Source organism: Pelodiscus sinensis, chromosome 4, assembly GCF_052426305.1.
Source record: "Pelodiscus sinensis isolate ZL-2025 chromosome 4, ASM5242630v1, whole genome shotgun sequence".
In the NCBI taxonomy this organism is placed as follows: Eukaryota; Metazoa; Chordata; order Testudines; family Trionychidae; genus Pelodiscus; species Pelodiscus sinensis.
In genome coordinates, this window is record NC_143055.1 from 108,247,730 (window position 1) to 108,274,438 (window position 26,709).

Genomic DNA, 26,709 nt, shown 5'->3' on the forward strand with positions numbered 1-26,709 from the left:
GCCATTGGATAGTCTCACAAATGTCTTGGTACAAGCCTAAGATAACATTGGCCAATGACTGAAGTGGGCACTGATTTTACAGGCTGGTCCAGTTTACAACTGGGTTCCATAGACACACTGTGCATTGTCACTCATCTTTCAGAGATGAAAGAATTAGCAGCATCTGCCATGTGATGATTTCAAAAAAGTTAAATGTGGTCCATTGTTTCTGGGGTAGATTGAAGCCTTAAATTCTTCTCTGGTGTCAGCAATCAGGTGTTTGAAACATTAATACACATTTTTTTCCTAGGGGCCTCAGTTTTAAGTGAGGATAAATTAAGGCTAATTCCAGTCCCAAAAAAGGAATGAGATTTCAGGTAGGTTTTTGGAAGGTTTTAGAGGTCCTCATTAACTGGCAAGTACATGGGTCACCTCTACTTCAAACTGTAGGTGCATCTCTCTCTCTCAGTTTGGATCTTGGGTTGGAGTGTCTGTGCCAAAGCAGACAACCATTGAAAAGTAGTTGATTTTCATGTTTGTTATAATTTTCATTGTAGCATTAAGATGCCTGTCCAGACCAATGCACAATACAGGTTGAACCTCTCTGGTCCAGCAACATCTATGGTCCAGCACAATTTTAGTTAGCCAGATGCCCACTTATCATGAGTGTGCCTAGTTGTGGTTGTTTCCCCCCCCATTTCTCAGTACCATAAAATTTGTTTACAATCATCAGTCCTGGCGCTCAGTGTTCTGTGCTGTTATTTAGCTCGAATTTACCCCTAAATGTCTTCTAAGAACCCGTAAGCAGTGGAAGTTGGTAATGCTGCTAGGCAATATTGACCTTCCATGGTTCAGCAAATTCTCTGATTCGGCACCAGTCAGATCCCAAGGGTGCTAAATTGGAGAAGTTTAACAATCAAGAACATAGGCTAGATGTGCTGTATGATGAATATATTGGCACTCCCTGTTATGTCTGCATGTTCTTGGCCAAGTTATTTGTGCACGTCTTCTTCAGATGACCTTTAAAAGTGAAGATTCTGTCCAAAGTTGTACCCAAATACTTTGAATAAGGCTCATTTCAGACCTGTTAATCGCTGAAGGGGACACTAAATAATTCCTTGGCAGCTTTGATGTTTAGAAGAAAGGTAGTTACCGAGATCTGTAGAGGCGGCACTGGAGTAGTATTTTCCAATCTTGAAAATATTTTGCCATTATCTTGAGACTGAAGATGATGTTGCTGATGATAGTGAGATCTTTTGCCATGAACCATAAAAGCAATGTCATCAGCATAAATAAACATATGCAAAACTGTGTAATGTAAGTCACTAACATAAATGCTGAACAGTGAAAGCCAGCAGGGAACCTTAAGAAAAACCACAGCTGAGCATGCAAGCTTTGCTGACCTCTGCTTTCAAACAGGATGCAATATTTAGTTGCTCAACACTGTGGAAGGGTGTTGCCTAGAGCTATGGTATTTGATGACCTCTAGCCCATCTCTCTCTACCATATCATAGGCAATGGATAAGTCTACCAGTGCTTTTCTGGGTTTTAGATTCTTCTGGAAACCAGCCTCAAAGTAAGTATTAATGGCAAGAGCCTGGTCACAGCAACTTTGTCCAAGTCTGAAACTGGCCTGTTCTTTTGGCAGGACAGCCAAAGGTGCAATGGACCAGCAAAACCCTCTCTTGCAAGTTATGGAAAGGAGCAATATTGTGCGATAACTGGCAGCAGCGTCTGGTGGTTTCTCATGTTTGAGGAGGCCAGTAACCATTGCTTCATGCCAACTTTTTGGAATCTTCCCAGTGTAATGCATATGGCAGTGAACAGGTTTGCCAGCCACACTTGTTGTCCCTTTCAGCCCAAATTCATACCAAAATTAGAATAAATGCCATCCTTGACAGCAGGTTTCGGAAACTATGAGGGTTTTTTAAAAAAATTTCTGCAGTATATGGAGAGGATAGCAGTGAAATGGCAGAGTTTTGTCAGAAATTTGAGAAGAGCTCTTTCTTCAACTTTGTCTACTGAACTTACTAGTTTTGATCTTTGAGTTACGGAGAAGGTGCATGGCAACAGAATTGGCTGTCATTTTCAGTTGATGCCTTTTCTCCAAGTCAGCATCTCCAAGCTTATGGAAGAACACTCAGGCTTTGAAACTGACATGAGTGAAGTTAAAATCTACCACTGTCTCATTCAATCTCTTTAGGCATGCAGAATTCAGAGACTCTATTCCTGCTTTTTCCATGTCTCAATCACCACTCTTCTCATATTCTTTGAGAAATAATGTGCCAGTACTGCATGCCAGAAAATTTTCAAGACTCTTTGTGAAGTATGCAGAGGAATGATAATATGAGCTTCAGCTATTCAAAATTTGGAAGTCTTCAGACATTAATTATGATCAGTTGTCTGATTCTTACCACAGCAATAGCAATTTCCTCCGTCTTGGGCTCCTCCAGAACTGATGTGACAAGGCAATACTTTGTGGTGTTCATGGTAGCAGTAGGATCATAGCCATTAATTTTAGCTCTTACAATTTGCTCATAATCTGCAACAAGAGTGATGATGTTGCTGCGCTACAAGAAAAATGTCATTCTTCTGAAGAATTTTTGAAAGCTAGTCATGCTGAGCATGTGATAGACCTTCTGGAAAAAGCTGTTCCAACAGTTTGATGCTGACCAAAATTTCACATTGCTAAAGTCATACTGCGAGATTCACGAATTCAGGACTGGTAGCCTTTTGACAATATCTGTTGTGTTAATAAACAGCATACACTGGAATACCACATGATGTTTTTTGTCTTGCAAGAGATTAAAGCAATATTTACTACTTTAAAGCAGTCAATTTTTGACTAAGTTAAATATACTAATAATTACTGTAGTTATTAGTTCTCCCACCTCAGTTCTTTTCTATCCTATAATGTTTTTTAGGATGCTTGTATGAAAAGACACGATTACAGCTCATTAAATTACAGTTAATTCATTTCTTCTTCTATAGTCATATTATATAGAAGTTTTCCAGTTTTACCTATAACCTACAAAGCAAAGTGTCAAGTTTTGGTTCTCATATGCTGCAGGCTCTCTCTCAGAAACATGCCAAGCTACTTTACAAACCTGAGCCATCATTCAACAATACAAAGGCACTGTATTAACCAGCAATGGAAATGAAAATGCTTCATTTTAACCTCGAGAAGCTGGTTGGAAGCTTTAAAAAGACGGACACTAGCAAAACAAATCTCAAATTTAAGAATGCTATAAAAAGCATTACATTATTTCAATTTTCAGAATTTAATGTACTTTTCACCATTTATTTGCTTTTTGCATTTCACTCAGCTTAGACAATAGTTTACTCAACTCCATTTTTCTGGCCATTGAGTTTCACATTCCAGTCATGTGACCTTAGCATCAGGCAGGTAGCAAACACTTTCAAAATATTCCATTGGGAAAAAAAGATGTTTTATAAAGATTAGACATGAGCATATTTCTTGATAACTTTTGAATTTTCTGAGAACACTAACTACTTCAAGGTTAGCTGTTGGGTGCCCCCAAAATAAGCATACAATTAGTCACATGAAGCAGGCCTTGATTATTCCTCATTACAAGGTTTGTCCTCATTTCAGACTCTGAGATGACTCCTGAGTATTTTCATTTTCAGAGTTTGATGATTGTTGAACCTGGGGTTTTAATTTGGCCTATTATTGTAGCAAGCATCTATAGCAGCAAGTCTCCAAACTCAGGTCAACAGACTATGACCACATTATTATGCTAAAAATAGTTGCGTAGATACTCAGCTCAGGCTCTGAAATCTAGAGGGGGAGATATGGCAAGCCACAACTTAAAAGCTTTGTCTACACACCTCTTTCTACCACGATAACATGAGCTCAAGCCTGTCAACTCAGTCGGAAGCTTGCTTCTATGGATATGTCAACATTGCCAGTAGATAGCATGAGCTACGGCAGGAGTTCTCAAACTTCATTGCACCACAACTCCCTTCTGACAACAAAAATTACTACACAACTCCAAGAACAAGGACCAAACCTGAGCCAATCCAAGCTCTGCTGCCCTGCATAGGGGTCAAAGCCAAAGCCCCAGTGGTCTGGACAGAGGGCCAAAGCCCAAAATCTTCAGCCCTGGGCAGGGAGCCTATAACGAGAGCACTGTTGTCTAGGGTGGAAGTCCATAGGCTTTGGTCCCAGGCGGTGGGGCTCTAGCTTCAGCTTTGGACCCCAGCAAGTCTAAGCTGTGGTAACCCCATTAAAAGGAGGTCCCAACCCACTTTGGGTCCCAACCCACAGTCTGAGAACTGCTGAGCTAGAACCTGAATTTTTCCAGTGAGACATTTTGGTTTAGACCCATCTGTAATTACAAAACACTTACATTAAAAAAAATAGCCTTCCAGGTTACAGAAAGTGTCCTGTAGACCAGTGATACTCAAGCCTTTGTGCTTCAGGAGCCAAATTATTGATTTAACATTACCCAAAAGAGCCATAGTAGCGTGAATTCATTGTTTCATTTATGATAGTTTTATAGCACTATATATTAGGATTGTTAAAGACAAGTCGACTATCCGATCAGCATTTGCTTATTGATAGTCTTTTGACTAGTCGACATCCCCTCTCCCTACGGTGACCATGTTTTCTGAACTAAAAATAGGAACACATTAGCCACGCCCCTGCTCCCTTTAGCCACACCTACCTGCCACCGGAAATCCCACCCCTGGGCATATGACTGAAAGTAAAGGGTGTAATGTGACCCCTCTAAGAACTCCTCCCATCATCGTCTAGGGTTGCCAGCTGTCCAGTTTTGAACCAGACACTCCAGTATTTGAGCTTTCTGTTCAGGAAACAAATTGAGAAAATATAAATGTCCAGTATTTTCTAAATAAGATGTAATGTAGATTGTGATATGTCAAGTGTGTCTGGTATTTTTGTTGATACCATCTGGCAACCCTACCATCTGCTACCAGTGGTTTTGTGCACCATAGGACTGCAAAGAGTGGATTTGACCATGGGGACACCTCATCTGACAAAGGATAGTTTCTGATCTGTGAATTTGTTCATATGAGAAGTCTTAAAGTGTAAAAAAAATGAATGATTTAATTATACATGTAATGAATCACCTTCATTGAAAAGAACTAATATGAATACAAATATTTAAAAATACAATACAAATATAATAAAATACAAGAAAAAAATAGATAAGTTACATTATTTACATTTGCACTGTCAATTTTCAAAACTTCAAAGTTAGTCTGTACAGGATAACCTTAAACAACAAATAGTCCGGTAGCACTTTAAAGATTAACAAAACATGTAGATAGTATCGTAAGCTTTCATGGGCACAGCCCACTTCTTCAGATAACCAGCTACATATTTTGTTAGTCTTTAAAGTGCTACCAGACTATTTGTTGTTTTTTAATTTTATCCTGTGCAGACAGGAGGTGTGGGCTCTGGGGTGAGAATGAGGGATTTGGGTGTGGGAAGGGGTGAGAGGTGCAGGGTCTGGGAGGGAATTTGGATGCAGGAAGAGGTGGAGAAGGGGATGCTGGCTCAGGGAGGAAGCTCCAGGCTTACAGTGTTGGGGTCAGCTGGAGGGTGAGGTGCTGAGCAAGCCACAGGCTTGTGGATATGAGGGTGCAGGAGTTTGGGTTGGATATGTGAGGGACTATGGGCAGGGAGGTTGGGAGTATGATGGGCTCAGGACACAGCTTTGCAGCGAGTGGATGGTGCAGGAGCGTAATGGCAGAAGACTGAGGATGTGGGGGTGCAGGAGTTTGGGGATGAGAAAGGCTCAGGACAGGGGGTTCCAGTGTATGATAGACTCAGGTTTGGGCATCTGGGGTAGGGTGCAGGAGTGTTATGATTTATGATGCTGTGGCTAGATGGGGACTTGGCCCCAGTTGGGGCTTGTTGGCCAGGCTTCATTTTTAAATAAAATATTATGTCGAACAAAAAAGGTTTCCGCATTGTCTTTATTTATGAGAGGGACGAGGAACCTGTTTTGAGTCAGGGAGTCACTGACTCACAGAAAAGTCAGTTGGAGCCACACAAGTGAGATGCAAAGAGACAACCCCTCCAACCCCCACACCTCCTCCAGCCTCACTAATGTGGCCCCAACTGTGCTGGTGGGGGCAGGGGACATGGTCCTGGGGCAGATGTCAGGGTACTAGTGGGAGGGTTTGGCCAGGGGGAAGAGGAGTCTGGCTAGGGGGAAGAAACAGGGACCCCTGGGGCCAGGGGATCCTGCAACTGCACTGCTTCCTTCTCTCCCAAACAGCCAGCCCGCTTCCTGAAATGCCAAGTCTGTGGAGCTACCAGGGACTTCTTTCCCCTGCTGCTTTAGGGGTGGTGGCGATGATGATATGTAGGAGTCCCAGGATTGTGCAGGAGTTCCAAATGCTCAGGAAACACCCACCCTGCTCACTGATTCCCAGCTGACCTACAGCTGTTCTGCACTCTGCCTTTTAAAACTAGCAAGACCCTTCAGGTCTGACTATATTTAAAAGGCAGAGCGCAGAACACCTGTAAGTCAGCTGGGACTCAATGAATGATTCCCCTTGCACCTGCAGCTCTGCCTTTTAAACTTAGCAAGAGCCATGTGGTTCTCCTTAGATATAAAGGGCAGAGCTAACAATCTTCACAAACCGGGGCCAGATGATTTTGAGATCAGCTGGCCCCCGACCCACACAAGTTCTCTGCCCTTGAAATCTAATGAGAGCCATGTGGCTCTTGCTAAGTTTAAAAGGCAGAGGTGCAGCTGCACTGGGAATCATTGGACAATTCCCAACTGAATTACAGCTGTTCTGCACTCTGCCTTTTAAACCTTCAGTTCTAACTAGGTTTAAAAGGCAGAGTACAGCACAGGTGTAGCTTGGCTGGACTCATCCAATGATTCCCAGTGGGGCTGCCCCCCTACCCCAACCCGTGCAAGTTCTCTGGCCTTTAAATCTAAGGAGAACCACATGGCTCTTATTTGGTTTAAAGGGCAGCAGGGTTTGTAGTGGAGGTGGAGGGGGCCCCACTTATCCACTGCAGCTGCTGCTTCACCCAGCATAGTTCCCAAAAAGAACTACCTGCCAGCGAAGGAAGAGAAGGCTAGGAATCAGGCACCGCCTCCCGCTGCTCTTATTGGCTAGGTTCCAGAGCAGCAGGAAAAGCTGTAGGCAGTGCCTGCACACCTGAATTTTCCCCCAGAAGAGAGAAGCGGAAGAGGAGAGCGAAAACAGCAGCACACTGTTACCTGCGCTGCTGTTTCCGGGACTTTAAGGGTTTTCGGGACACCCCTACAGGAAGCTGAAATCTGGGACTGTCCCGGATATTTGGGGCTATTTGGTTACCATACCTCTCCCCCTTGCTGCCTCTGAGATGCGGTGCTGCTACTTTGAAACTCCAAGGCAGCCACTGCACAGCTGATACGCAGATCAGCTGTGCGGCGGCCTGCCCCTTTAAAACGCTGCCGCTGCACAATTCAAAGGGGCAGCCCTGGAGCCCTGGTGACTTCCCAGCTGATTCCGGGATTACCGCAGCATTTCTCCAGAACCCAGGATCAACTTGGGAGTCTCCAATACCTGGGGTCAGTGGATTAACTCTGTGGTGGCTGCCCCTTTAAAACCATCACGTCCGTGCATTTCAAAGGGGCAGCTGCCGTGGAGCCTGGGTTCAGCTGGAGACTCCCAGCTGACCTCTGGCTCCTCACAGCATTTCCCCAGAACCCGGGATCAGCTGGGGAGTCCCCAGCTGATCCCGGGCTCCTAGCGGCATAGCATGGAACCTGGGATCAGCAGGGGACAGTCACCCATTGATCCCAGGCTCCATAGCTTTGAAATGCACAAAAGCCCCTGCTACGGACTCTTGTGCATTTCAAAGCAGGCACTTGCATGCAGCCCAGAGTCAGTGGGACCGCCTGCTGGCCCCGGGGGCTGTATGTGGAGTTCCGCATTCCTCCTTTGAAATGTACAAGAGCCACAGCAAGTACCTATCGACTAGTCAATCGCATTTTAACATCCTTACTATATATTCATATTTAAACAGCATGACAGGTGACATTTATTGTACACAATTCTCACAGCAAAATGACTTACTAGGTCATGTTATCTGATCAACTACAACTGGTTAATAACATTAACCAGACAGGATATTTATACTATAATTAAATCACAGTGTTTTAGTAATATGTGCTGCAAATAGCCACAGGACATACATTAAAGATGCATATGATGAAGTGCGTCTTTGCCACAAAAGCTTATGTCCAAATAATTCTGTTATTCTTTAAGGTGCCGCAGGACTCCTCTGTAGCCAGACAGACTAACCCCCCATATCATCCATCTTATTTGCCTCTCTGAAGCATACAGGGCAGAGAAGGAGCAATAAAATCAGCATAGTCTATGCTGGCTCATCTGATCCCGAGAAGCTGAAAAAAAAAAAAAAAAAAAACAGATATGTGGAGAGAGAGCGATTAAGGCAATCAGCATAGCCATTAAGCTTTGATCTGCTTTGATGCGAGATCAGGATATGCGAGAGTGCCCGGCTGGCACCTATGTTGATTCGAACACACACACAGTCCCTGGGAGAGGAATTTCCCACTGAGAAAAGAATCCCCAGTAATTCCAATTTAGTTCTCTCTCTTACAAGTGTAAATTAAGTTCACAACTCCCTTGTAAGAACTGGTCTCACAAAAGACAGACCAGCCCCATTTGGCATGACAGATAAGAAAGAGAAATACGTGACCCTATGGGTATAAAAATAGGTCCAGCAACACACTCACTTTGAGTGTCATTCTACCCTCTACCTGCTGGTCGGGTTAGGTGTTTGACCTCCCGAGGTTCTATGGGGACGCCCACCTCGTATTTTCGTCTTTCCTAGGAATTGAGGGACCGGCCCTGGCCTGACGTGCTGGAGTCGAGAGGCACAGAAGGGGGTAAAAATTGTACCTGGATGTGGTCCTCTGTCTTAAGTGTACACATAGAAAGAGTAAGCTGTTACTTGGTACCATTATTTCCATTTTTCTATCTTTATCTTCTTTGTAACCATTTTTTAAGATCTATATTTTGCTAGTAGTTAAGAAATAGAGCAATAGCCATTGCAACCATATGATTTATAAGCTTCCTCAATAAACCTGTAACTGTTTAAGTTTTAACCTGACTCCTTCAGTTGCTGTAATAGAACCAAGCACAATTTAAAAGAACTTCAGCCAGTCATTAGGGACAGATATAGGGAAAGCTTGGGCGTTTGGATTTGTGTCACACCCAGGTGGCACAATCCACTGGAGCACCTTTCAGTCTTTCCCCAAAGCTGCCCGCTGCGAAGGAATTACGAATTCTAGCAGCTGAAATCTAAGGTGTAATAAGCTCTTCCTATAAACTCGGGGCATCTGAGAGCCTGTTGGCTGCCCTCTGCGATGGGACCACAGTCCTAGCAGTAAAGTCACAGACGTTAAACTATTTTTCGGGGCGCCCTCCAGCCTCCTAGGCTGCCCACTGCAACGAGACTTTGTGTCTCAGCAGTTGAAGACTTGGGTGTAACACACACGCACACACTGCCCTGACCGTCAGCTGACATCCTCTTTGTGTTTGGAGATACAGACTAACACGGCTGCACCTCGGATATGGAGCCATTTGTGGGACTTATCTGAGTATTACTGTTCTAGTAATTTCTAATACTATTCAGTAACGTAGCATTTAATCACTATGTTTCTTTCTACAAAGATACAAATCCCTTCAGTCATTTAATGCGTCCTTTAGTATTAGTTGATCACATCCTTCAGTTTGTTTGGCAAATGTACACACAAAACGCTTTGAAAACATATTGATCAAAATAACACTTGATATTTGGTAAAGTGTCATGTGCTATTTTGGTCCTCTATCCCAAAGTTAACATTACAGATTGGGAAATTGTATCTTAAAAAAAAAAAACAACCCAAAAGGCAAAGAGTATTGAATTAGCTGCCATGTTCTCATCAAGTCACTTGTAAAACTCAGCAGCTAACCTTGAGTTACTAGCTCAGTTTCACGGAATGTCCACCAATCATTTTTATTTAATAGGTTTTCATACCTTAGAATGATAAGACTATAAAGCTGAATTTTCTAAGTGCAGTATCTCTTCACCGAGTCCTTTAAAAATAAAAAAAAAATTAAAAAGTATCTTCATCTCTTCAAAGCAATTATATTGAAAGGAAATGGAGCTAAAGTAAGACCAAATCTGCCTTCCATGGCTGGTTTTGTAGCACTCTCAGGATACAAAAAGGTGAAATTTTGCATCAGATTCACAAACATCAAGAACAACTCCATTTTTGCCAGCTGCTCTCCCATGCACACACGTTTGCCTAAAGAAAGGTTAGAAAAGTAAATACTGCATGAGTCAATAGTATAAGGATTAACAACAACATCCCTACCGTTTTCATACAACCTTGTTCCAAGCAGAGAGGGACTCAGATCTGAACTTAAGATTTGGATTCTGTGTCTTGGTTTGGGCTTCACTTGGTTTTATTGTTTGACATTAGAAGCAAATTCAGTCTCACATTTTAGGACAGTAAAACCACTTTTACAGTATCATATGATCCATCTTGGGGATAGAACTTAGAGGAAGTTGCACTTATTTAATCAGGTAGGAATTAAACTATAGTGTTTTGCAGGTCACTCCCAAAAAGTTTTAAAAAATTCGCATAAAGCTTAAGTAATCAGTGTGAACCACATAAGTTTAACTTTTACTCTATTTTAAACAATGAAGAATATTTTCTATGATGAAATAAGAAAACGGCAAAGGCTTGTAGCTCTCCCCCCAAACTTTTAAACAAAAAAGCCCATTTCAATTGTATCTTGATATTTTACCAATTCCAAAAGGAATGAACGTTTCTCGTTTGATTAGCTGGCCATTTTCATCCAGAAATCTTGTTGGCTGGAAGTCATCTGGTCTCTCCCATATATTGGGATCTCTATGCACTGACCACAAGTTGGGCACAATCACACTGCCCTTAGGAATAGTATATCCCTGTAGAACTTCAAAACAAAAACAGAGACAAGAGTTTTGATGGATGTTAGGAGCAAAAAAGAGATGTCACAACTAACAGACGAGAGACTACAGTCATTACGCTATCGCCTTAATCCTGAGCTATGAACAAGGAACGCCCATGGCATCTCATTCCTGCATTCTAATTCCTTTCTACCACGATCATACCCTGGCAATAGGAATCAGCAACAGGACTGCGAGAGAGGATTGAGGTTTTGTTTTCTGTAGAAATGGAAACCAGCAGCACATTCTTTTCTAGCTTAGCAATCGGTTTACATCATGTTAATGCTTTCAAGGCTCTTTCTGCCAGGAAAAGGTCTACAGACTTTTTTTTTTTTTTTAAATGAAAGCAGAGATTCTCCTTTAATGTTCCCCAAGGCTGGATCTATCAACAAAGGCTCACACAATTCAAAAGCAGATAGGACTCTAATTTTGAAACACATGGGCATCTGAAGTTAACCACTTTGGATGGGCAGATGAACATTCCTACCCTTTCTGTCTAAAGACATGACATTTTATACACTGAAGTTGCATCTGTAACGGAATAACTCCACAAAGTTACCACCTGTCCCATCAGACATTTCAGTCATACAATGTAATACCCTCCCCCACCGCACACACACACAAAACCCTTACAAACACTTACTAGCAGTTTCTGAGGCCATTCGAGGAACAGAAAGCGGAACAACCACAGTCATCCTTTGTACCTCCATGATGGTTGCCTCCGTGAATGGCATGCGAGCCTTGTCAGCGAGAGAAGGAGCTCGGTCATGCCCGATGGTCACTTCAATTTCTGCATGAACCTTTTCTATGCAAAAGAAGGGAGGAGTAAAGAGAAAGATGAAAACTAGGAGCCAGGGCACTGATGTACTTTCAGATTGATCTACATTTACATTATCGATCATGATGGCTAGAGACTAACTTCTAGGCAGCCAAACGCATAGGAGTTTTCTAACGGCTGTTCAGGTCTCTCTGGTCCTTTCTAACCCACTTTCTCTGTCCTCCTTGCCTCACCTCACCCACCCTACTAAAGGATAAATGAAAACCAATTCTCTAACCTGCTCCATCAAGTATATTAGGCCCAAAATAATGGAGAAAGGTGCAAGCTCCTTCTTTCAATCCCATGCTATATAGGGTGAAGGTTCATCATTAAGTTGCATTACAGCGCCATCCACTAGGTGCTTTCCTGCCCCAAAGAACTCAATCTAAAAAGAGAGGAAGGGCAGGCCAGAGGGGTTTTTTCTTTCTTTTTTTTTTTTTTTTTTAATAAATACAATTAAATTAATGGAGATTGCCTATCTCCTAGAACTGGAAGGTGTCTAGTCCCCTGCCTTCACAGAAGGACCAAGTACCATCCCTGACAAATTTTTGCCTCAAATCCCTAAATGGCCTCTGCAAGAACTGAACTCACAATCCTGGGTTTAGCAGGCCAGTGCTCAAACCACTGAGCTATCCCTCCCCCCCAAAAGTAATAGCTAATATTACTTACCCACAACTCCACTGGAAATCCCATACCCTAGTGGCTATTCTACTTGCCAGTTTTCCAGTGTTAGAACTGTCACCTACTCAACACCAATTTTGGGTTAATTACCTGCTCTGTCAGCCCAAGAAAAAGTTTAGTGTATTATCTCTAAGGCTGGGAAACGGATTCCTCTAATCGTCACTGGCTAAAACGATACATGCTGCCATCTATGGGTTTGTTAAGAACATTTCTGCTTGAGTGAGGAACATGGAGGCTGGTCTACATGACTAGCTTAGGTCCAAATATTCAGCATTAGGGATGTTAAAAAGCAGATTTTTTTTGTGTGAACATGTATCCAACGAAATTTTCAGCTATGACATGTTGATATATGGGGAGGCAGCGGCTCCCCAGGAACTGGTGCTCGCAGGAAGCCAATTTAAAAGCCAACTCCCGTAGAACACTGACTCCCATGTCTGCCCCTTCCCGCCCGCACTGCTGCCTCTGATACATAAGTATCAGTGCAGAGGGGCAGGTGGGAGTTGGGAGCACTGGCCTGAAGTCACTGTTAATCACGTGTCTGATGGAATTTTTATCGGTTACACAGTTAATTTTTTACATCCCTAGCCTGTGCAGCGTTTTCTCCCAAGCCCAAGAAATCCAGTATCTCCTAATTACTCCAGGCATGGTCAGCTGGGCAGTTTCTCCCAACAATGGAGAACTGCTAGGTGTGCTCAACAACTTCTAAGCTGGACAATCAGGAAAATGCATTTAAAAATATTTTAGGGTTTTGAGGAGAGGAGAGTTTTTAATTTCCAGTCCCTGCAAGCCCTTGACAGAGGAGTTCAGAATTGTGACCAGAGAGGTCAGTGTTTGGCATTGTGAGATAGCTGTTGGAGGACTGTTAAAGTCACCATAGGTAATGCAATGGCTATACTTTCACTTAGTCGGCCTCAGTACATAGACCATGAGTCAATGCTGCTCAGGGAAGGTGTGTTACCGTGTTGCCAAACTAGGATGTTTACATTGACGGGAAGACAAATTTAACTGTAGATACACGCACAACTTGGTCAATGCAATGCAGCTTACATAAACTTAGAGCAGGCTGCACAACGTCACGACTAAATATCAAGTGGAACAAATTGTCTAGCATAAGTACTAAAACATTTCAAAGGGACAATTGAAGATGAAGTGGCTCATTTATATCCCTGCAATCATAGAACAAACAAGGGGGTTAATGGGTTATAAATTGCGGTAAGACAGACACTGGATTTATGGCTTACTAAGAACATGAATTTTAGGATCTAGCAAAGTTAAGAATTTAGACTCCCATGCCTGTCTATGGAAGGTGCTTGAGAGCCAGGACTCAGAGGATGACTATATGCACCATAAGGCCAAAAGTCTCCTTTTTCAGCTGTGTTTCAGCCATCTCTACTTGTTTATGGAAACTGGGCATTTGTCCTGGCTGAAGGACAGAGTAGAAAGTGACAGCTGCTGCGTGGGGGTCAGCTGAAGGCAACACTGCCTGCCAGCAGCAATGGAGAAATTTGTTGTTGGCAGGCAGCACTGCCTTCAGAGCTAACCCACCCTGGGCCATCCCGATTTTAAATTTAAGAAATATGGACACCCTAGAAAAGAGTTTGTCCCTGGGCGAAATGGTATTTGGCTGCTCTAACCTAACCACATGCAATAACACAGTGCTTTAAATTAGCACTGAGTGGACTCATTCATCTTCAAAACACTGGACTGCTGTCCAATTGCGCAACCTTTGCCCAAGGACGAGTTATGACTGAGTTTGGAGAATAAATCGTTACCTTGACCTTTTTCAAGAGATTAAAAGGCACTGACAGTAGTATTGTAGGCAGTACTTATTTTAGCCATGTCTCAGTCCCTCGTACTTGAGGCCTTCTTTGTCTAGTAGATATTGCAGCTGGAGCTGGAGCTCAGACTCTGAAACCTACAGGGGGAATCCTGGCCAAAACCCTCAATATATTCAAGTTTGACATAACAACTGGCTGCAATGCTTGCCTTACCGAGGTGGCAAATGAACAGGATGACAGGGATTACATGGGCAGTGTTAATGCCATTGGAGGTATTTTAAAGTAGTACACTTCTCATTTCCACAGTCCAGGATTGTAGGTTTTTTTTTTTTTTTGGTGTGTGTGTGTGTGAGGGGGGAGGAGTTGTATTTGATTTAATATATATATCCACGTACATAAAAAACTAGGATATCATGGTGTTCTACTATGTATTAGCCCTTTACATTGATGATAATTTGAAATAGGGATGCAGTAGTGTAGCTGATTAACCTATAAGCTTTTGCTGATTGGTTAATGCTATAGACCACATGCATTTCCCTCCCCCTTCCAGTACATTTTTGATCAAGCTGACCAGCTGCCTGGCTTAGTCCTAGACCTACCCCTATTGTCGCTCTACATTTGAAGTGTATTAGGAGCCAGGCGGGCAGGCAGCCTGGCTCAGATCTGATTTGTGCTGGGTCAAGGCACTCAGATCCCCCCCCTAGACAGGAGCTACTGCCACCCCGTTCTGCTGCCTCTATCAGAGGCAGCACAGGGTGACCGACAGACGATCTGCATGGGGAGCTGGGTTTTAAACTGGCTCCCCTCGTGGACCAGCTCCAGCATGGCACTCAGTGCTGCTGTCTGATAAAGAGGCAGTAGCACGGAGTGGCCGGGGGCTCCCCAGGTGTGAGACCAGAGTGCACTGCCTGCCGGCCCCAGGGAACTATAGAATAGTTGACTAACCGATAAGAATGCATGAGGTTATGTGAATATTGAATTAACCTATATTTAACATCCCTGATCTGAAGTTAAATATGTAAGTAGGAAACAATTTGTGGTTACTTGCCTATCTGCCTTCCTGATAAAATACAGCACCACATACAAAAAACAAACCAGTCTTGCAGTCCAGTACAGAATAAACAGTTAGCAAATTCTAATTTACCTTGCACATCTGGGTGGAGAGACATATAGAGCAGACACCAAAGCAGTGTGTTGGTAGTGGTGTCAGTGCCTGCAACGAAGAGGTCACCAATGATAAAAAACAAGTAGTCTTCGTTAAAGCTGCTCTCACTGCTGCTCTTTCTCTCTTCTTCCACTTGGAGGAGATACATATCAATGAAGTCCCTAGGATTTTCTCTATCCAGGGTGTCCCTGTGCTGAGCAATTATTTTCTTTAGAAAAACTGTGACATCTAATTCAATTTGTCTCAGTTCCCTGAAAAGACCAAAGGGAAGATAATACAGCCAAGGACAAATGTTGACCAGAAGTACATGACTGCTTACGCTTATCTCTAGCGCACGTGACATTAGCCTTAGCATGATCTTAAACTCAATGTCTTCATAGTCAAAGCGCCTGCCAAAGGCCATAGAACAGATAACATTGGACACCGAGTTGCTGATGATAGGAAAGGGGTTAAATGGATCCTTTCCATGTTTTAACATTTCCTCCTTCACATACTCCAGCTCTTCAATGATTTTGGGTTCCAGACTATGCTTTCCTAATCCAAAATGACGAAGAGTCGAGTGAGAAAATTTCCTCTGTTGTCTCCATACTGGGCCATATGGTGCAAAAACAACACCTGGGGGAGGGAGGGAAAAGGTGAATCCCAAATTAAACAGCTGTATTCTCACAGTAATACATTTAATCCTTCCACCCAAAAAAACCACAGATTCACAACCAGAATAGGAACTTTCTAAAAAGGAAGGAGAATCATGTGATCAAAGCACAGACCTAGAAGCTCGAGAAAGATGACATTGTTCCAGCGCCAAAGATTCTTACATGGCATTGGGTTTAAATCCACAAATGGAATTGTACTGATCACTGCAATAAGCATTTAGACTAGATCAGTGGTGGGCAACTTCTAGCCCATTGGGGTTCTATGTGGGGACCACAAGACATTTTGTTTACTATTGCCCTTGCACACGGCTGCCAGATTCCACTGGTTTCCATCTTTATAGGTTTTTTTCCTACTGATATTACAAAAGTGACATGCATATAAAGCAAGGGCATGTGAAGTAAGGTGCTTACTGACGGCACACAACATTGACCATGAGAGCTGTGCGCTCCCTCTAAATCCAATCAAAGCATTGCTATGGTTCAATTGGCACTAGGAATGTGAACGTGTACCCATGCACACACTTAACTAAGAGCCTGAGCTTATCGGTTAACGAGCACAGTTATACACAGCCTCCCCCCTTGCTGCAGCTGTATCAGAGGCAGCAGAGCGGAGGGGGAGAGGGGGCAGCTGTCAGAAGGTTTATCCCTTCACCCTCCAACCTGCCTGGCCCTTCTCACGTGAACAAACAACAATACTTGAAGTCCAGAGATGCAAACAATTCAATGTTTATTAGGATTAGCTTCCAGCATGAACCCAGTCTCCCCCACCCCCCCACTCATTTCCTGTGTCTTCCTAATTTATATAGCAATATTTTCAGGTATACTTTAACCAGTCATTCTACTGAAATATAATTAACCAATCCTAGCATATTATAACATGATTATCTAACCATTGATATCCTACCCTCTTAATTGGTTTACACCCAGCAAAATTAATTATACAGGAGACAGAAACAATCAAAGAACCTGATAGAGAGAGGGGGAGTGGGTCCTTGCCAGACAGAAAGCTATCAACCTAAGTTTCTAGGCTCTTCCCTTTATCTGTAGGCCTTAGACAACAGCCCCAAATTGTTGGAATGTGCCTTATTTCAATATGAATGCTTTGGACTGGTTTGGAACGTGCCAAAAGACTTAGCTTAAGGACAAGGCCTCAGACATGTAGACTGGGTATTGATTCTTTGTTCTTAGATATTCAGGACTGCCTGAAAAGGCCTATATATGTCCTAACAGTGGGGAGGCAGCAGCACTAGTGAGCGGGGGGAGGCAGTGGGGGTAAAAAAGGGGTCTGCCTGCCCCCGTGTGTAAGCATGTAATTTTTCAGTAGTTACACATTTATCCAAACACACACATTTTAACATCCCTAATTGGCACAGCCGGCAGATTCTAGGTACGCAAGTGTAGTTAGGAAAACTGCAGGAGACCATCTAGATTAAAACAATCTTGCAACCCACTGAGATGAAGAAGGTCCACTCATGCAGCCTACTCACTAGCCTAGGTTGTCCATCACCGGACTACAGAACTTTAATTAACTTGTTTATGGTTTCAGGGTTAATTTGCTCCAAGATCAATTATAGCAGTACAAAGAGATGCAGAAGAATTGTTATTTTTTTTTAATTGGTATTTTTCTATGGAGAATTTGCATTATAAAAACAGTGAATATTTCATGTTTACTTTCTAAGCAATTTACACCAAACATTTTTTATTCATAAACAAATACAACTGTTTATGATAATGTCTAAAGAGGAACATAAAACCCAATTTAAAATGTTAACCAGTTAACCAGCCTCCTGCATTGCGGGTGGGAGGCCACTGGAGGAGCTCCCATCTGCCCCTTTAATCAGTTAATGAGTTAAACTTAATGTTAACTGTTTCCCAGTAAGCATTACCCATTAAGACTACCCATTGGTATCCCTGGTGCCTACATTAAATTAAGCTTGGAATGCAGAACTTTCAGAGACCATAAAGCACCAATGTTTAGTTCCACATTCTCTCAAGATAATGGCTTCCAAGTAATATTGAAAGGAAAGCAGACACAAGCACTTTAGAGTAGCCAACGTGGCAATTAAGATCCAATATCTACTATTTACCAGAGTTAGAACCAAGTGCTTGGCTTCTAAGTAAGGGGACCTAGAGTATCAGTTTCTGTAAAATTTAAGATTTCATTTTTGAAAGTGTGATGCATTTGAACTCCAGGAACCTATCCCATAACAGAGTGCTGCTAAGAAACCTTTCCAAATACAAATCGCACATAAGCCAGTAACATGTTCCCGAGCCTGCAGATTTCAATTTCTTTGCTGCTGCACAGAGCTTTTCAATGCAACCACAGAGTGAAATTCAGACCTTATCTGTACAACTCCTCTCCTCTCCACTTGTGGAATTTAAATGTTTGTTAATATTGTATCTAAAATGTTCGTGTGCACTGGTTTCTGCACTGGCCAACTCTGCCCTACCCTAAAGAGGAGTTGGGCTAGCAAACAGTTATCATAATTAGGTATGTAAGTGACTAATCGACTATCCAATAAGCAAAAGCTTATTGGATAGTCAACACATTAGTCAACTAGCTGCTTCCCTTCCTCCCCCCTTGCTGCCTCTATCACAAAGAGGCAGCAAAGGGGAGGGGGAAGAGGGTGATAGGGACAGCCGACTTAAAAGCCAGTTCCCCCCACCTCCAGCTCTGTAGGACGGGGTGGGGGCACAGCGGCAACGTGCATTTCAAAGAGGACACAAGAGCCCCAGCAGGACTCCAGCATTTCAAAGATTGAAACACCGCGTAGAGCCCAGGGCAAGTGTGAAGTCCCCCACTGGCCCCAGGTTCTGTGCGGCGCTTCATCTTTGAAACATATAGGAGTCCCTGCTCCATGCGGTGTTCCTAGGGCTCTTGTACATTTCCAAGGCAGAACGCGTGCTAGTCTTTATCAAATAGTAGACAGAAATCCCATTGACTATTCAATTAGTTAATTAATTGATATTTAACATCCCTAATCATAATGCAGAAGCACATGCTTATTTTGCAGTATAATGTCTGGTCTGCAAGTCCCCATTCTTATCAGACTAGAAAAAATATCCCAAGATGCACTTTTGCAGGTGGTGTTGATGTTCCCGTCCGTGTATGTCCTCAGCGTACTCTGTGCTAGGGATGTAAGATGCCTCCATCAGAAAGGCTCTTAATCCATTTAAAAGGCAGAACGGAGAGCTAACCTCACTGCAGCTCTCTGCTTATCAACTAATCAATGGAAAAATCAATCAGTTTATTAGTTGATCAAACTAAATTTAACATCCCTACTCTGTGCCCTATAGAAATATTTATTATGGATCACCCACCCATATTTTCCCAAAATACACCAGCTATCCTATTCAGTTAAGAAAAACCGCAGAGGAGACACCTCCAATCTCATCTCACCCTGCTGACCAAAACCAGCACTAGCTTTTCTCTTCCGCTTTCTCATCATTGCACGGCCACTTGTGCAGCTGCAGTGGCCACAGCAATGGTGGAAAGGCTAGGGTGGACTTGCTGTTGGTGCTTTTATTGCCATCCAGTCCAACACTACTCAGATCAGCTCTGGATGATGTAGCAGTTAAAACAGAGGTTGCCATATGCTGCCAGTCTATATTCACGCCCCAACTTTGTTGCCACAGGTGGAGCTGAGCTGTGACAGTTTACTGGTGGCAAGTAGGTATGTAAGCAACTTGTTGAGTCACTACTCAACTAGTGACTTCTCCCCACCCCCCTGCCCTATTAGAGGCAGTTTGGGGAGGGGGTGAGGGGGGAAGCAGGAGCTGGTACTAGTGGGAGCCTGCTTAAATGCTAGTTTCCCCCCCCCCCCAACACCATCACCGCAGTGGGGTAGGGAAGTCAGAGGCCTTAATACACTTAAAAGGCAGAGCCACAACAGGATTAGTTCCCCAGACTGGGAGCTAACCCTGCTGCAGCTCTGCAATTTCCCCCCTTATCAACTAATCAAGTAGTCGATGTAAATTCCATTGACTACGCACTTAGCTGATTAAATGCAATTTAACATCATTAGTGGAAAGCCTGAAGAAAAATGTTAAGAACATAAGAACGGCCATCCTGCGTCAGATCGAAGATCCATCTAGACTAGTATCCTGACTCCCGACAGTAGCCAGTGCCAGGTGCCCCAGCAGAAATGAACTGAACAGGTAATCCATCCGCTGTTACCCACTCCCAGCTTCTATTAGCACAGCGTACATGAGGGCTAACAGGACCAGACAGTTTCATAGCTGCTACTCAAAACTTTGTGGATTCCAGTGAGTGATATAGTCAAAGATCACTTAATTTGGAATCTGTTGCTGCTGCTCAACATAGCTGCAGATAGCAGCAGAGGCAAGTACTGAAGGTATTCATGAGAGGACCCCCAACAGCTGTTAGCATAGAGAGTGACAGACACTCTCCATACTAACTGCAGCTAATATTTTCCATGGGAGGTACTGCTATTAGCTTTCCTTCCAAGTAGGGATATTAAGTAGCGATTAATTTACTAGTCGAGTAGTCAATGGAATTTCCATCGACTAGTCGATAAGCCCCGATAAGCAGGGGCTCTTGTGCATTTCAAAGTTGGAACGCCACATGGAGCCCAGGGCCAGCGGGAAGTCCCACTGAGTCAGGGCTCCATGCGGGCACTTCTGCTTTCAAATGCGGAAGAGCCCCAGGCTCCATGCAGCACTGCCCCCTCCCCCAGCTGCATTTATCTGATAAGAGACAGCAAGGAGGGCAGCAACTAGTCGATTATCCAATAAGCATTTACTTATCGGATAGTCGATTAGTCCTTTACATCCCTACTTCCAAGTAAACATAGCAAACAGGAAGTCCAAAGAGGAGGAGAAATGCTCCCAGTTGTCTTTATTGGTAACATCCCTGCCCCAGCTTTTCACATCTGGCTAACTGGAGTTTGGTGAATTTTTCAAGCCCAGGTTCACAAAGCTTAAAACCTGATAAAAACATCAGGTGGTTAAAAATTCAGCAAACTACTTTCTCTCCCACACAGTCACATCACCTTGGGACTCTGCACTTTTTCACTGGCTACCTATAAGATAAAGATCAAAGTCAAACTCCTGGCCTTGACTTTTAAAGCCCTCAGAGCCAGGCCTGGACTACTTCAAAGAGCAAGAGCCACTCAATCAATTACACTCATTAGAAACAATGAAAACATTAATAGCTGAAATTCATAAAAGAGCAGGAAAAAGAAACTTTCAGAAACTAGCCCTCAGACATGGAACTCCATGCAAACCTCCTCCTCTATGGCTCACCTTACTTTTAGGAAACCTAGGATTAGGCCTACAAACTCAAATGCCTATTAGTAGAAGGAGACTAACGTCAGGAAACCACTTGTTTAATATATTTTTGTTAGTCTTCAGGTGCTACATGACTACTCTTTTTTTAAAGTTACAAACTAACACAGCTACTACACCTCTTACATTTATTTAATGTAACTGTCACACAACACTCAGATACCAGCATGATGAATGTGAGACAGATGAGAGGTCACTGGCCTCTCATTATAGTGATATTCTGGCACTGGTCTAGAACTAAATATACCAAGACTTGGACACTAGACTAATTATTTATCAATCGGAGGGTGAGGGGGACTGTCAAACAAAGCTCTATTTCAAAAAGTACAGAATACATTAGCAAACCTCCTGTGTGTCCCTCCTCCCTTCAGAAAAGGGATGCGTATATACAGACACACAGATGCCACCCGTAAGAGGTTTATACTTGATTCAAGAAAGGCCCTCAACTTTTTATGTAAAGAAACATTAATTTGCTAAAGAAACATAACATATATGCCATTTTTAAAGACAGTTGCCACAATCAATCCTTCAGTGGCTGATTGAAAATGCCCCCTTAGGCTTTTGAGGCATCCCAGCTAACAACCAATAAATGCAGAGCTGGACTTAAATATCCCCAGCAAACACTATGTATTCATGTATCAACGAGATTCCATAGGATCCCACATATAAGCAGTATTACTTTTGTCTGCCAGACCTAGAGAAGTACTCAGTTATCTAAGCTTCTCACTGAACTACTTGAAATGTCTTCTGATAAAGCTGTTACACCAGTAAGTCCTCAAATGACAGACACTTGCTTCTTTAAATTCCTGCACATAAACAAGACACCTCTCCTTTACTTTACCTAGAGATAAAATGACCAAGCTTCTCATCTCTCATGCTTTAGTGCAAGGTTCTCAAACTCCCAGGCCATCCCAGGCTAGAGCACTTGTACAATCTGGCTCGCGAATCTCATTCATAGTGCTTGGTGGGTGCTCTTTTGCCACTTTCCTTCCCCGCAGCTCCTGCAGTCACAGGAAGCTCAGGAGAGCCCAGCCACTACTGCTGCATGGTGCCAGGACCCTCCAGTAATACCCAAAGCCATGTCCTCAAGGGATGGGGTGCCATGGGGGGGAGGGGACAAAGAGCAATGGCGGGAAGGAGCAGGGCTTGAGGAACAGCAACAGACAGTCCACTTCACCAGCCTGCCAGGACTCCTGGGCTAACCAGCACCATTGCTTTGGCTCAGAATTGTCCACGGGCGGGGAGTTTGAAATTCCTGCTTTAGGGTGTAAGCTGATCACCAGCTATGGTAAAGGGCTTTATTGAGATTTTACACCTTTGACTAAGTCTACATTGGCACTTTACTGCGTAGTAACTTTCTGGCTCTGGGGTATGAAAAAACACTCCCTCCTGAACCTCCAGAGCACAGCAAGTTACAGTGCAGCGTAAATCAGGCTACAGCACTGGGAGCTATGCTCACAGCACAGATAGCTACTCCCCTCATGTAAGTGATTTACCCCTAGAGCACTGGAAGAGCTCTCTGGCTACACTGCCACAGCTGCATTTTAAACTTTCTAGTGTAGATAAAGCCGTCCTATAAAGCCAGGGTGCTCATACTTCACCTAACCAGAAAAATGTGTAAGCCTAAGCAAATTGCCAATCACATGCCCCATATGACAGATATAGCCAAGATAACAGTTGGCAACAGCTTTGCTTGCAACTTCAGTACAGAGATGCATCCTGCATGTAGGTTCCCATCACAGTTGGCTTTAGCAATTTAGTCAGGTTTACAAAATAATCCCAATTCTTCTCATTCATCCCTACTAAGGGTTTGTATGCTGTTTAAATGTTAGAGAGGTACAGCTGCAGCTCTGGCACTGTAAAACTTCCAGGAGCTGTAGGTAATTCATCTCCCTGAGAGGCAATAGATAGGTCAATGGAAAAATTCTTCTGTCAACCTAGCGCTGTTCACATGGGTACTAAGTTTAACTATGCTGCCCTGGGATGTGAATTTTTCACATTCAATTAAAATATTTAAACTAACCTAACCAACCTAAATTTACATAACCAATTCTTATTCACCTTTTATCTGAGTAGGTCCCCACCCATCACTGTCGTGATACATCTTGCAAAAAGGTAAAGAATTTACTGTACACCTTCCCTTATTATGTACAGAAATACTGTTTGCCTCATTTTAGAAATGGAGAATAAAGAGGGAGATAGTCTTCCCAAGCTTTGCAGGAAGTCTGGGGTAGATCTGATAATTGAACCCAGATGTACTAAGACCGAATCCCGTGAGTTAGGGCTTCTCTACCCTTGAAACACTACAGTAGCAATGCTACAGTGCTCAGTGTTGACTGTTCCGTACAGTGATGAGCAGAGCTCTCCACTCAGCATAGTATTTCTCCACCTCCTCAAGAGGCAATAGCTAGGTTGAAAGAGTTGTTCCATCAACTAACTTAGGGTTAGGTCAGCTAACAGTATCACTCAGGATCACAGCTTACTCAATTTTTTGAGCATAAATGAGGCCTCTACCACACCATCCTTCCTCCCTGAACCTAGAGCCTAAGCCTTTCAGGAAAAATAAGCGAGCCAATGCTTTGGTATCCGCTCCCACCACACCCAAAGATACTTTGTATCATGCTTGTTCGTAGCTGCACACGAGGGGGAGGGCGCAGGAGGGGACTGACAACAGCTGCTACAGTCAGCGGATACGGATTCTGGCTGCCACATGACCCGTAATAATCTTACCCAAGACAATTGACTGAGCTCAGGAAACAAAGGCCCAGCTCTTCCCGGCACTGCTGTGTGTCGAGCCTTTGTTGGTGAGATTATAAGCAGCCCAGCCCTTGTCAACTCCAGACATCACACCCGGCTACCACCAGGGTTAGAGGCTTGTTGGGAAAGGTGAGGTTTGCCCCTTTCCTGGCACTCCCTCCCGCAAGCCCGGCTGGCAGGGAAGCCGCCTGGCCACGTTTCCCTCCTGCCGGGACCCCAGGGCCGCGCCCCAGTCAGGCCGGGGGAGGGAGGGGTCGCTCGGCTGCTCCCCCCGGCCCCTGCGCTCACCCTTTTTCTTGGTGAGCATGGCCACGATGGGCACGCTGGGCCGGTCGCTGAACACCTCGGCCTGGCCGACTAGCGCCTGCCGCACCGCCTCGAAGTCGCTGAGCACGATCATGGGGCGGCTGCCCACGAAGAGGCAGAAGACGCTGCCGTAGACCTGGGCCAGGCCGGTCAGCAACAGGTGCGGGGAGAGCGGCCGGGACTCTCCGCCCCGCCCGCCCTGCAGCCACCTCTGCCGCAGCCGGCCGGGCAGCAGCGCGAAGCCGAAGTTGCCCACCAGCGGCCAAGGCCTGGGGCCGGGCGGGAGCCCCCGCGGCGGGCGGCCCAGTAGCCAGCAAAGCCCCAGCAGGAGCCCGGCGGCCGCCAGCAGCGCGCCCCAAGCGGGCTCCCACCCGGGCCAGCCCTGCAGCCCCGACCCAGCCATGCCGCTCGTGGAGCGCCGCGCGCCGCTACATCGCCCGGGCGCCTCCAGCAGCAGCCAGCGCCCGGCCCCGCCTCCTGCCATTGGCTGCGAGCGCCTGGGGGCGGAGCTCCGTGCGTCACCGCTCGCTCCAGACCCCGGGGAGAAGCCCCGACTCCTCCCCCCCCGCCCCAGCGAGCCGCGTGATGGCCTGAACCCCGGGGCTTCGCTCTTCCCAGCGCTGCTCCGCTCCAGCCCCCGCCGGCAGGAGAGCCAGCGCGCGGGGGGAGAAGGAACTTGGCGCTTTCCTGAACCATGCCGCGACTCCCAGATGTTTGCAAATGGGAAAGGGGGCTGGCTAGGAACGGGGCAGGAAAATAGCCGCCCCCTTCCTTTCCCTTTGGCCCCACCCACTCCCGTGGCACCTGCCAAGGCTAAGCATACAAACCAACATACATCTCGGGATAAGGCTGGGGCCTGACTGGCCAGGTAGCAGTTCTGCAGAAAAGGACCTGGGGGTTACAGTGGATGAGAAGCTGGATATGAGTCAACAGTGTGCCCTTGTAGCCAAGAAGGCTAATGGCATATTAGATTGCATTAGGAGGCGCATTGCCAGCAGAAGTGATTATTCCCCTTGGCTACATCTACACTGGCATGAATTTCGGGAAATGCTTAAAACAGAATAGTTTTTGTTATAAGTATTTCCGGAAAAGAGCATCTACATTGGTCACAGATGCTTTTCCGGAAAAGCCCTTTTTCCGGAAAAGCATCTGTGGCCAATGTAGACGCGCTTTTCCGGAAAAGAGCCCCGATCGTCATTTTCGCGATTGGGGCTTTTTTCCGGAAAAGACTACTGGGCTGTCTACACTGGCCCTTTTCCGGAACAGTGTTCCGGAATAAGGACTTATGCCCAAGCGGGAGCAGCGTAGCTTTTCCGGAATAGCGGCTGATTTTGTACAGTAGAGCGTCGTTGCTTTTCCGGAAATTCAAGGGCCAATGTAGACAGCTCGCAGCTTATTCCGGAAAAGCGGCTGATTTTCCGGAATAAGTGGCCCACTGTAGACACAGCCCTTTATTCTGTAGTGGTGAGGCCACATCTGGGCTGTGTCTACACTGGCATGAATTTCCGGAAATGCTTAAAACGGAATACTATTCCGTTTTCAGTTTTTCTGGAAAAGGAGCGTCTACATTGGCAGGCTGCTTTTCCGGAAAAGCCCTTTTTCCGGAAAAGCGTCTGTGGCCAATGTAGACGCGCTTTTCTGGAAAAGAGCCCCGATCGCCATTTTTGCGATCAGGGCTTTTTTCCGGAAAAGACTACTGGGCTGTCTACACTGGCCCTTTTCCGGAACAGTGTTCCGGAATAAGGACTTATGCCCGAGCAGGAGCAGAATAGTTTTTCCGGAATAGCGGCTGATTTTGTACAGTAGAGCATCGTTGCTTTTCCGGAAATTCAAGGGCCAGTGTAGACAGCTCGCAGCTTATTCCGGAAAAGCGGCTGATTTTCCGGAATAAGTGGCCCAGTGTAGACACAGCCCTGGAGTATTGCATCTAGTTCTGGAGCCCCCACTACAGAAAGGATGTGGACACATTGGAGAGGGTCCAGCGGAGGGCAACCAAAATGATTAGGGAGTTGGAGCATTTAACTTAGGAGGAGAGGCTAAGGGATTTGGGCTTATTTAGTTTGCAGAAGATTTGAGGGGGGTGAGTTGATAGCAGCCTTCAACTTCCTGAAGGGAGGTCCCAAAGCGGATGGAGAGAGGCTGTTCTCAGTAGTGACGATGGCAGAACAAGGAGCAATGGTCTCAAGTTACAGTGGAGGAGGTCTAGGTTGGATATTAGGAAAAACTATTTCACTAGGAGGGTGGTGAAACACTGAAATGGGTTACCT

At 44.7% G+C, this 26,709-nt stretch overlaps 1 protein-coding gene across 1 annotated transcript; it reads right to left on the minus strand.

The window, feature by feature from the left end:
* Nucleotides 1-3,259: 3,259 nt before the first annotated feature.
* CYP2U1 (cytochrome P450 family 2 subfamily U member 1) lies at nt 3,260-24,923 on the minus strand. Its single transcript, XM_025182719.3, has 6 exons — nt 24,425-24,923; nt 15,399-16,034; nt 11,622-11,783; nt 10,798-10,965; nt 10,022-10,292; nt 3,260-8,381 (listed from the first exon to the last, which is right to left on the minus strand). Exons 1-5 carry the CDS (start codon nt 24,843-24,845, stop codon nt 10,114-10,116), a joined length of 1,566 nt encoding a protein of 521 aa, XP_025038504.3. The 5' UTR covers nt 24,846-24,923; the 3' UTR covers nt 3,260-8,381; nt 10,022-10,113.
* Between the last annotated feature and the right edge of the window lie 1,786 nt (nt 24,924-26,709).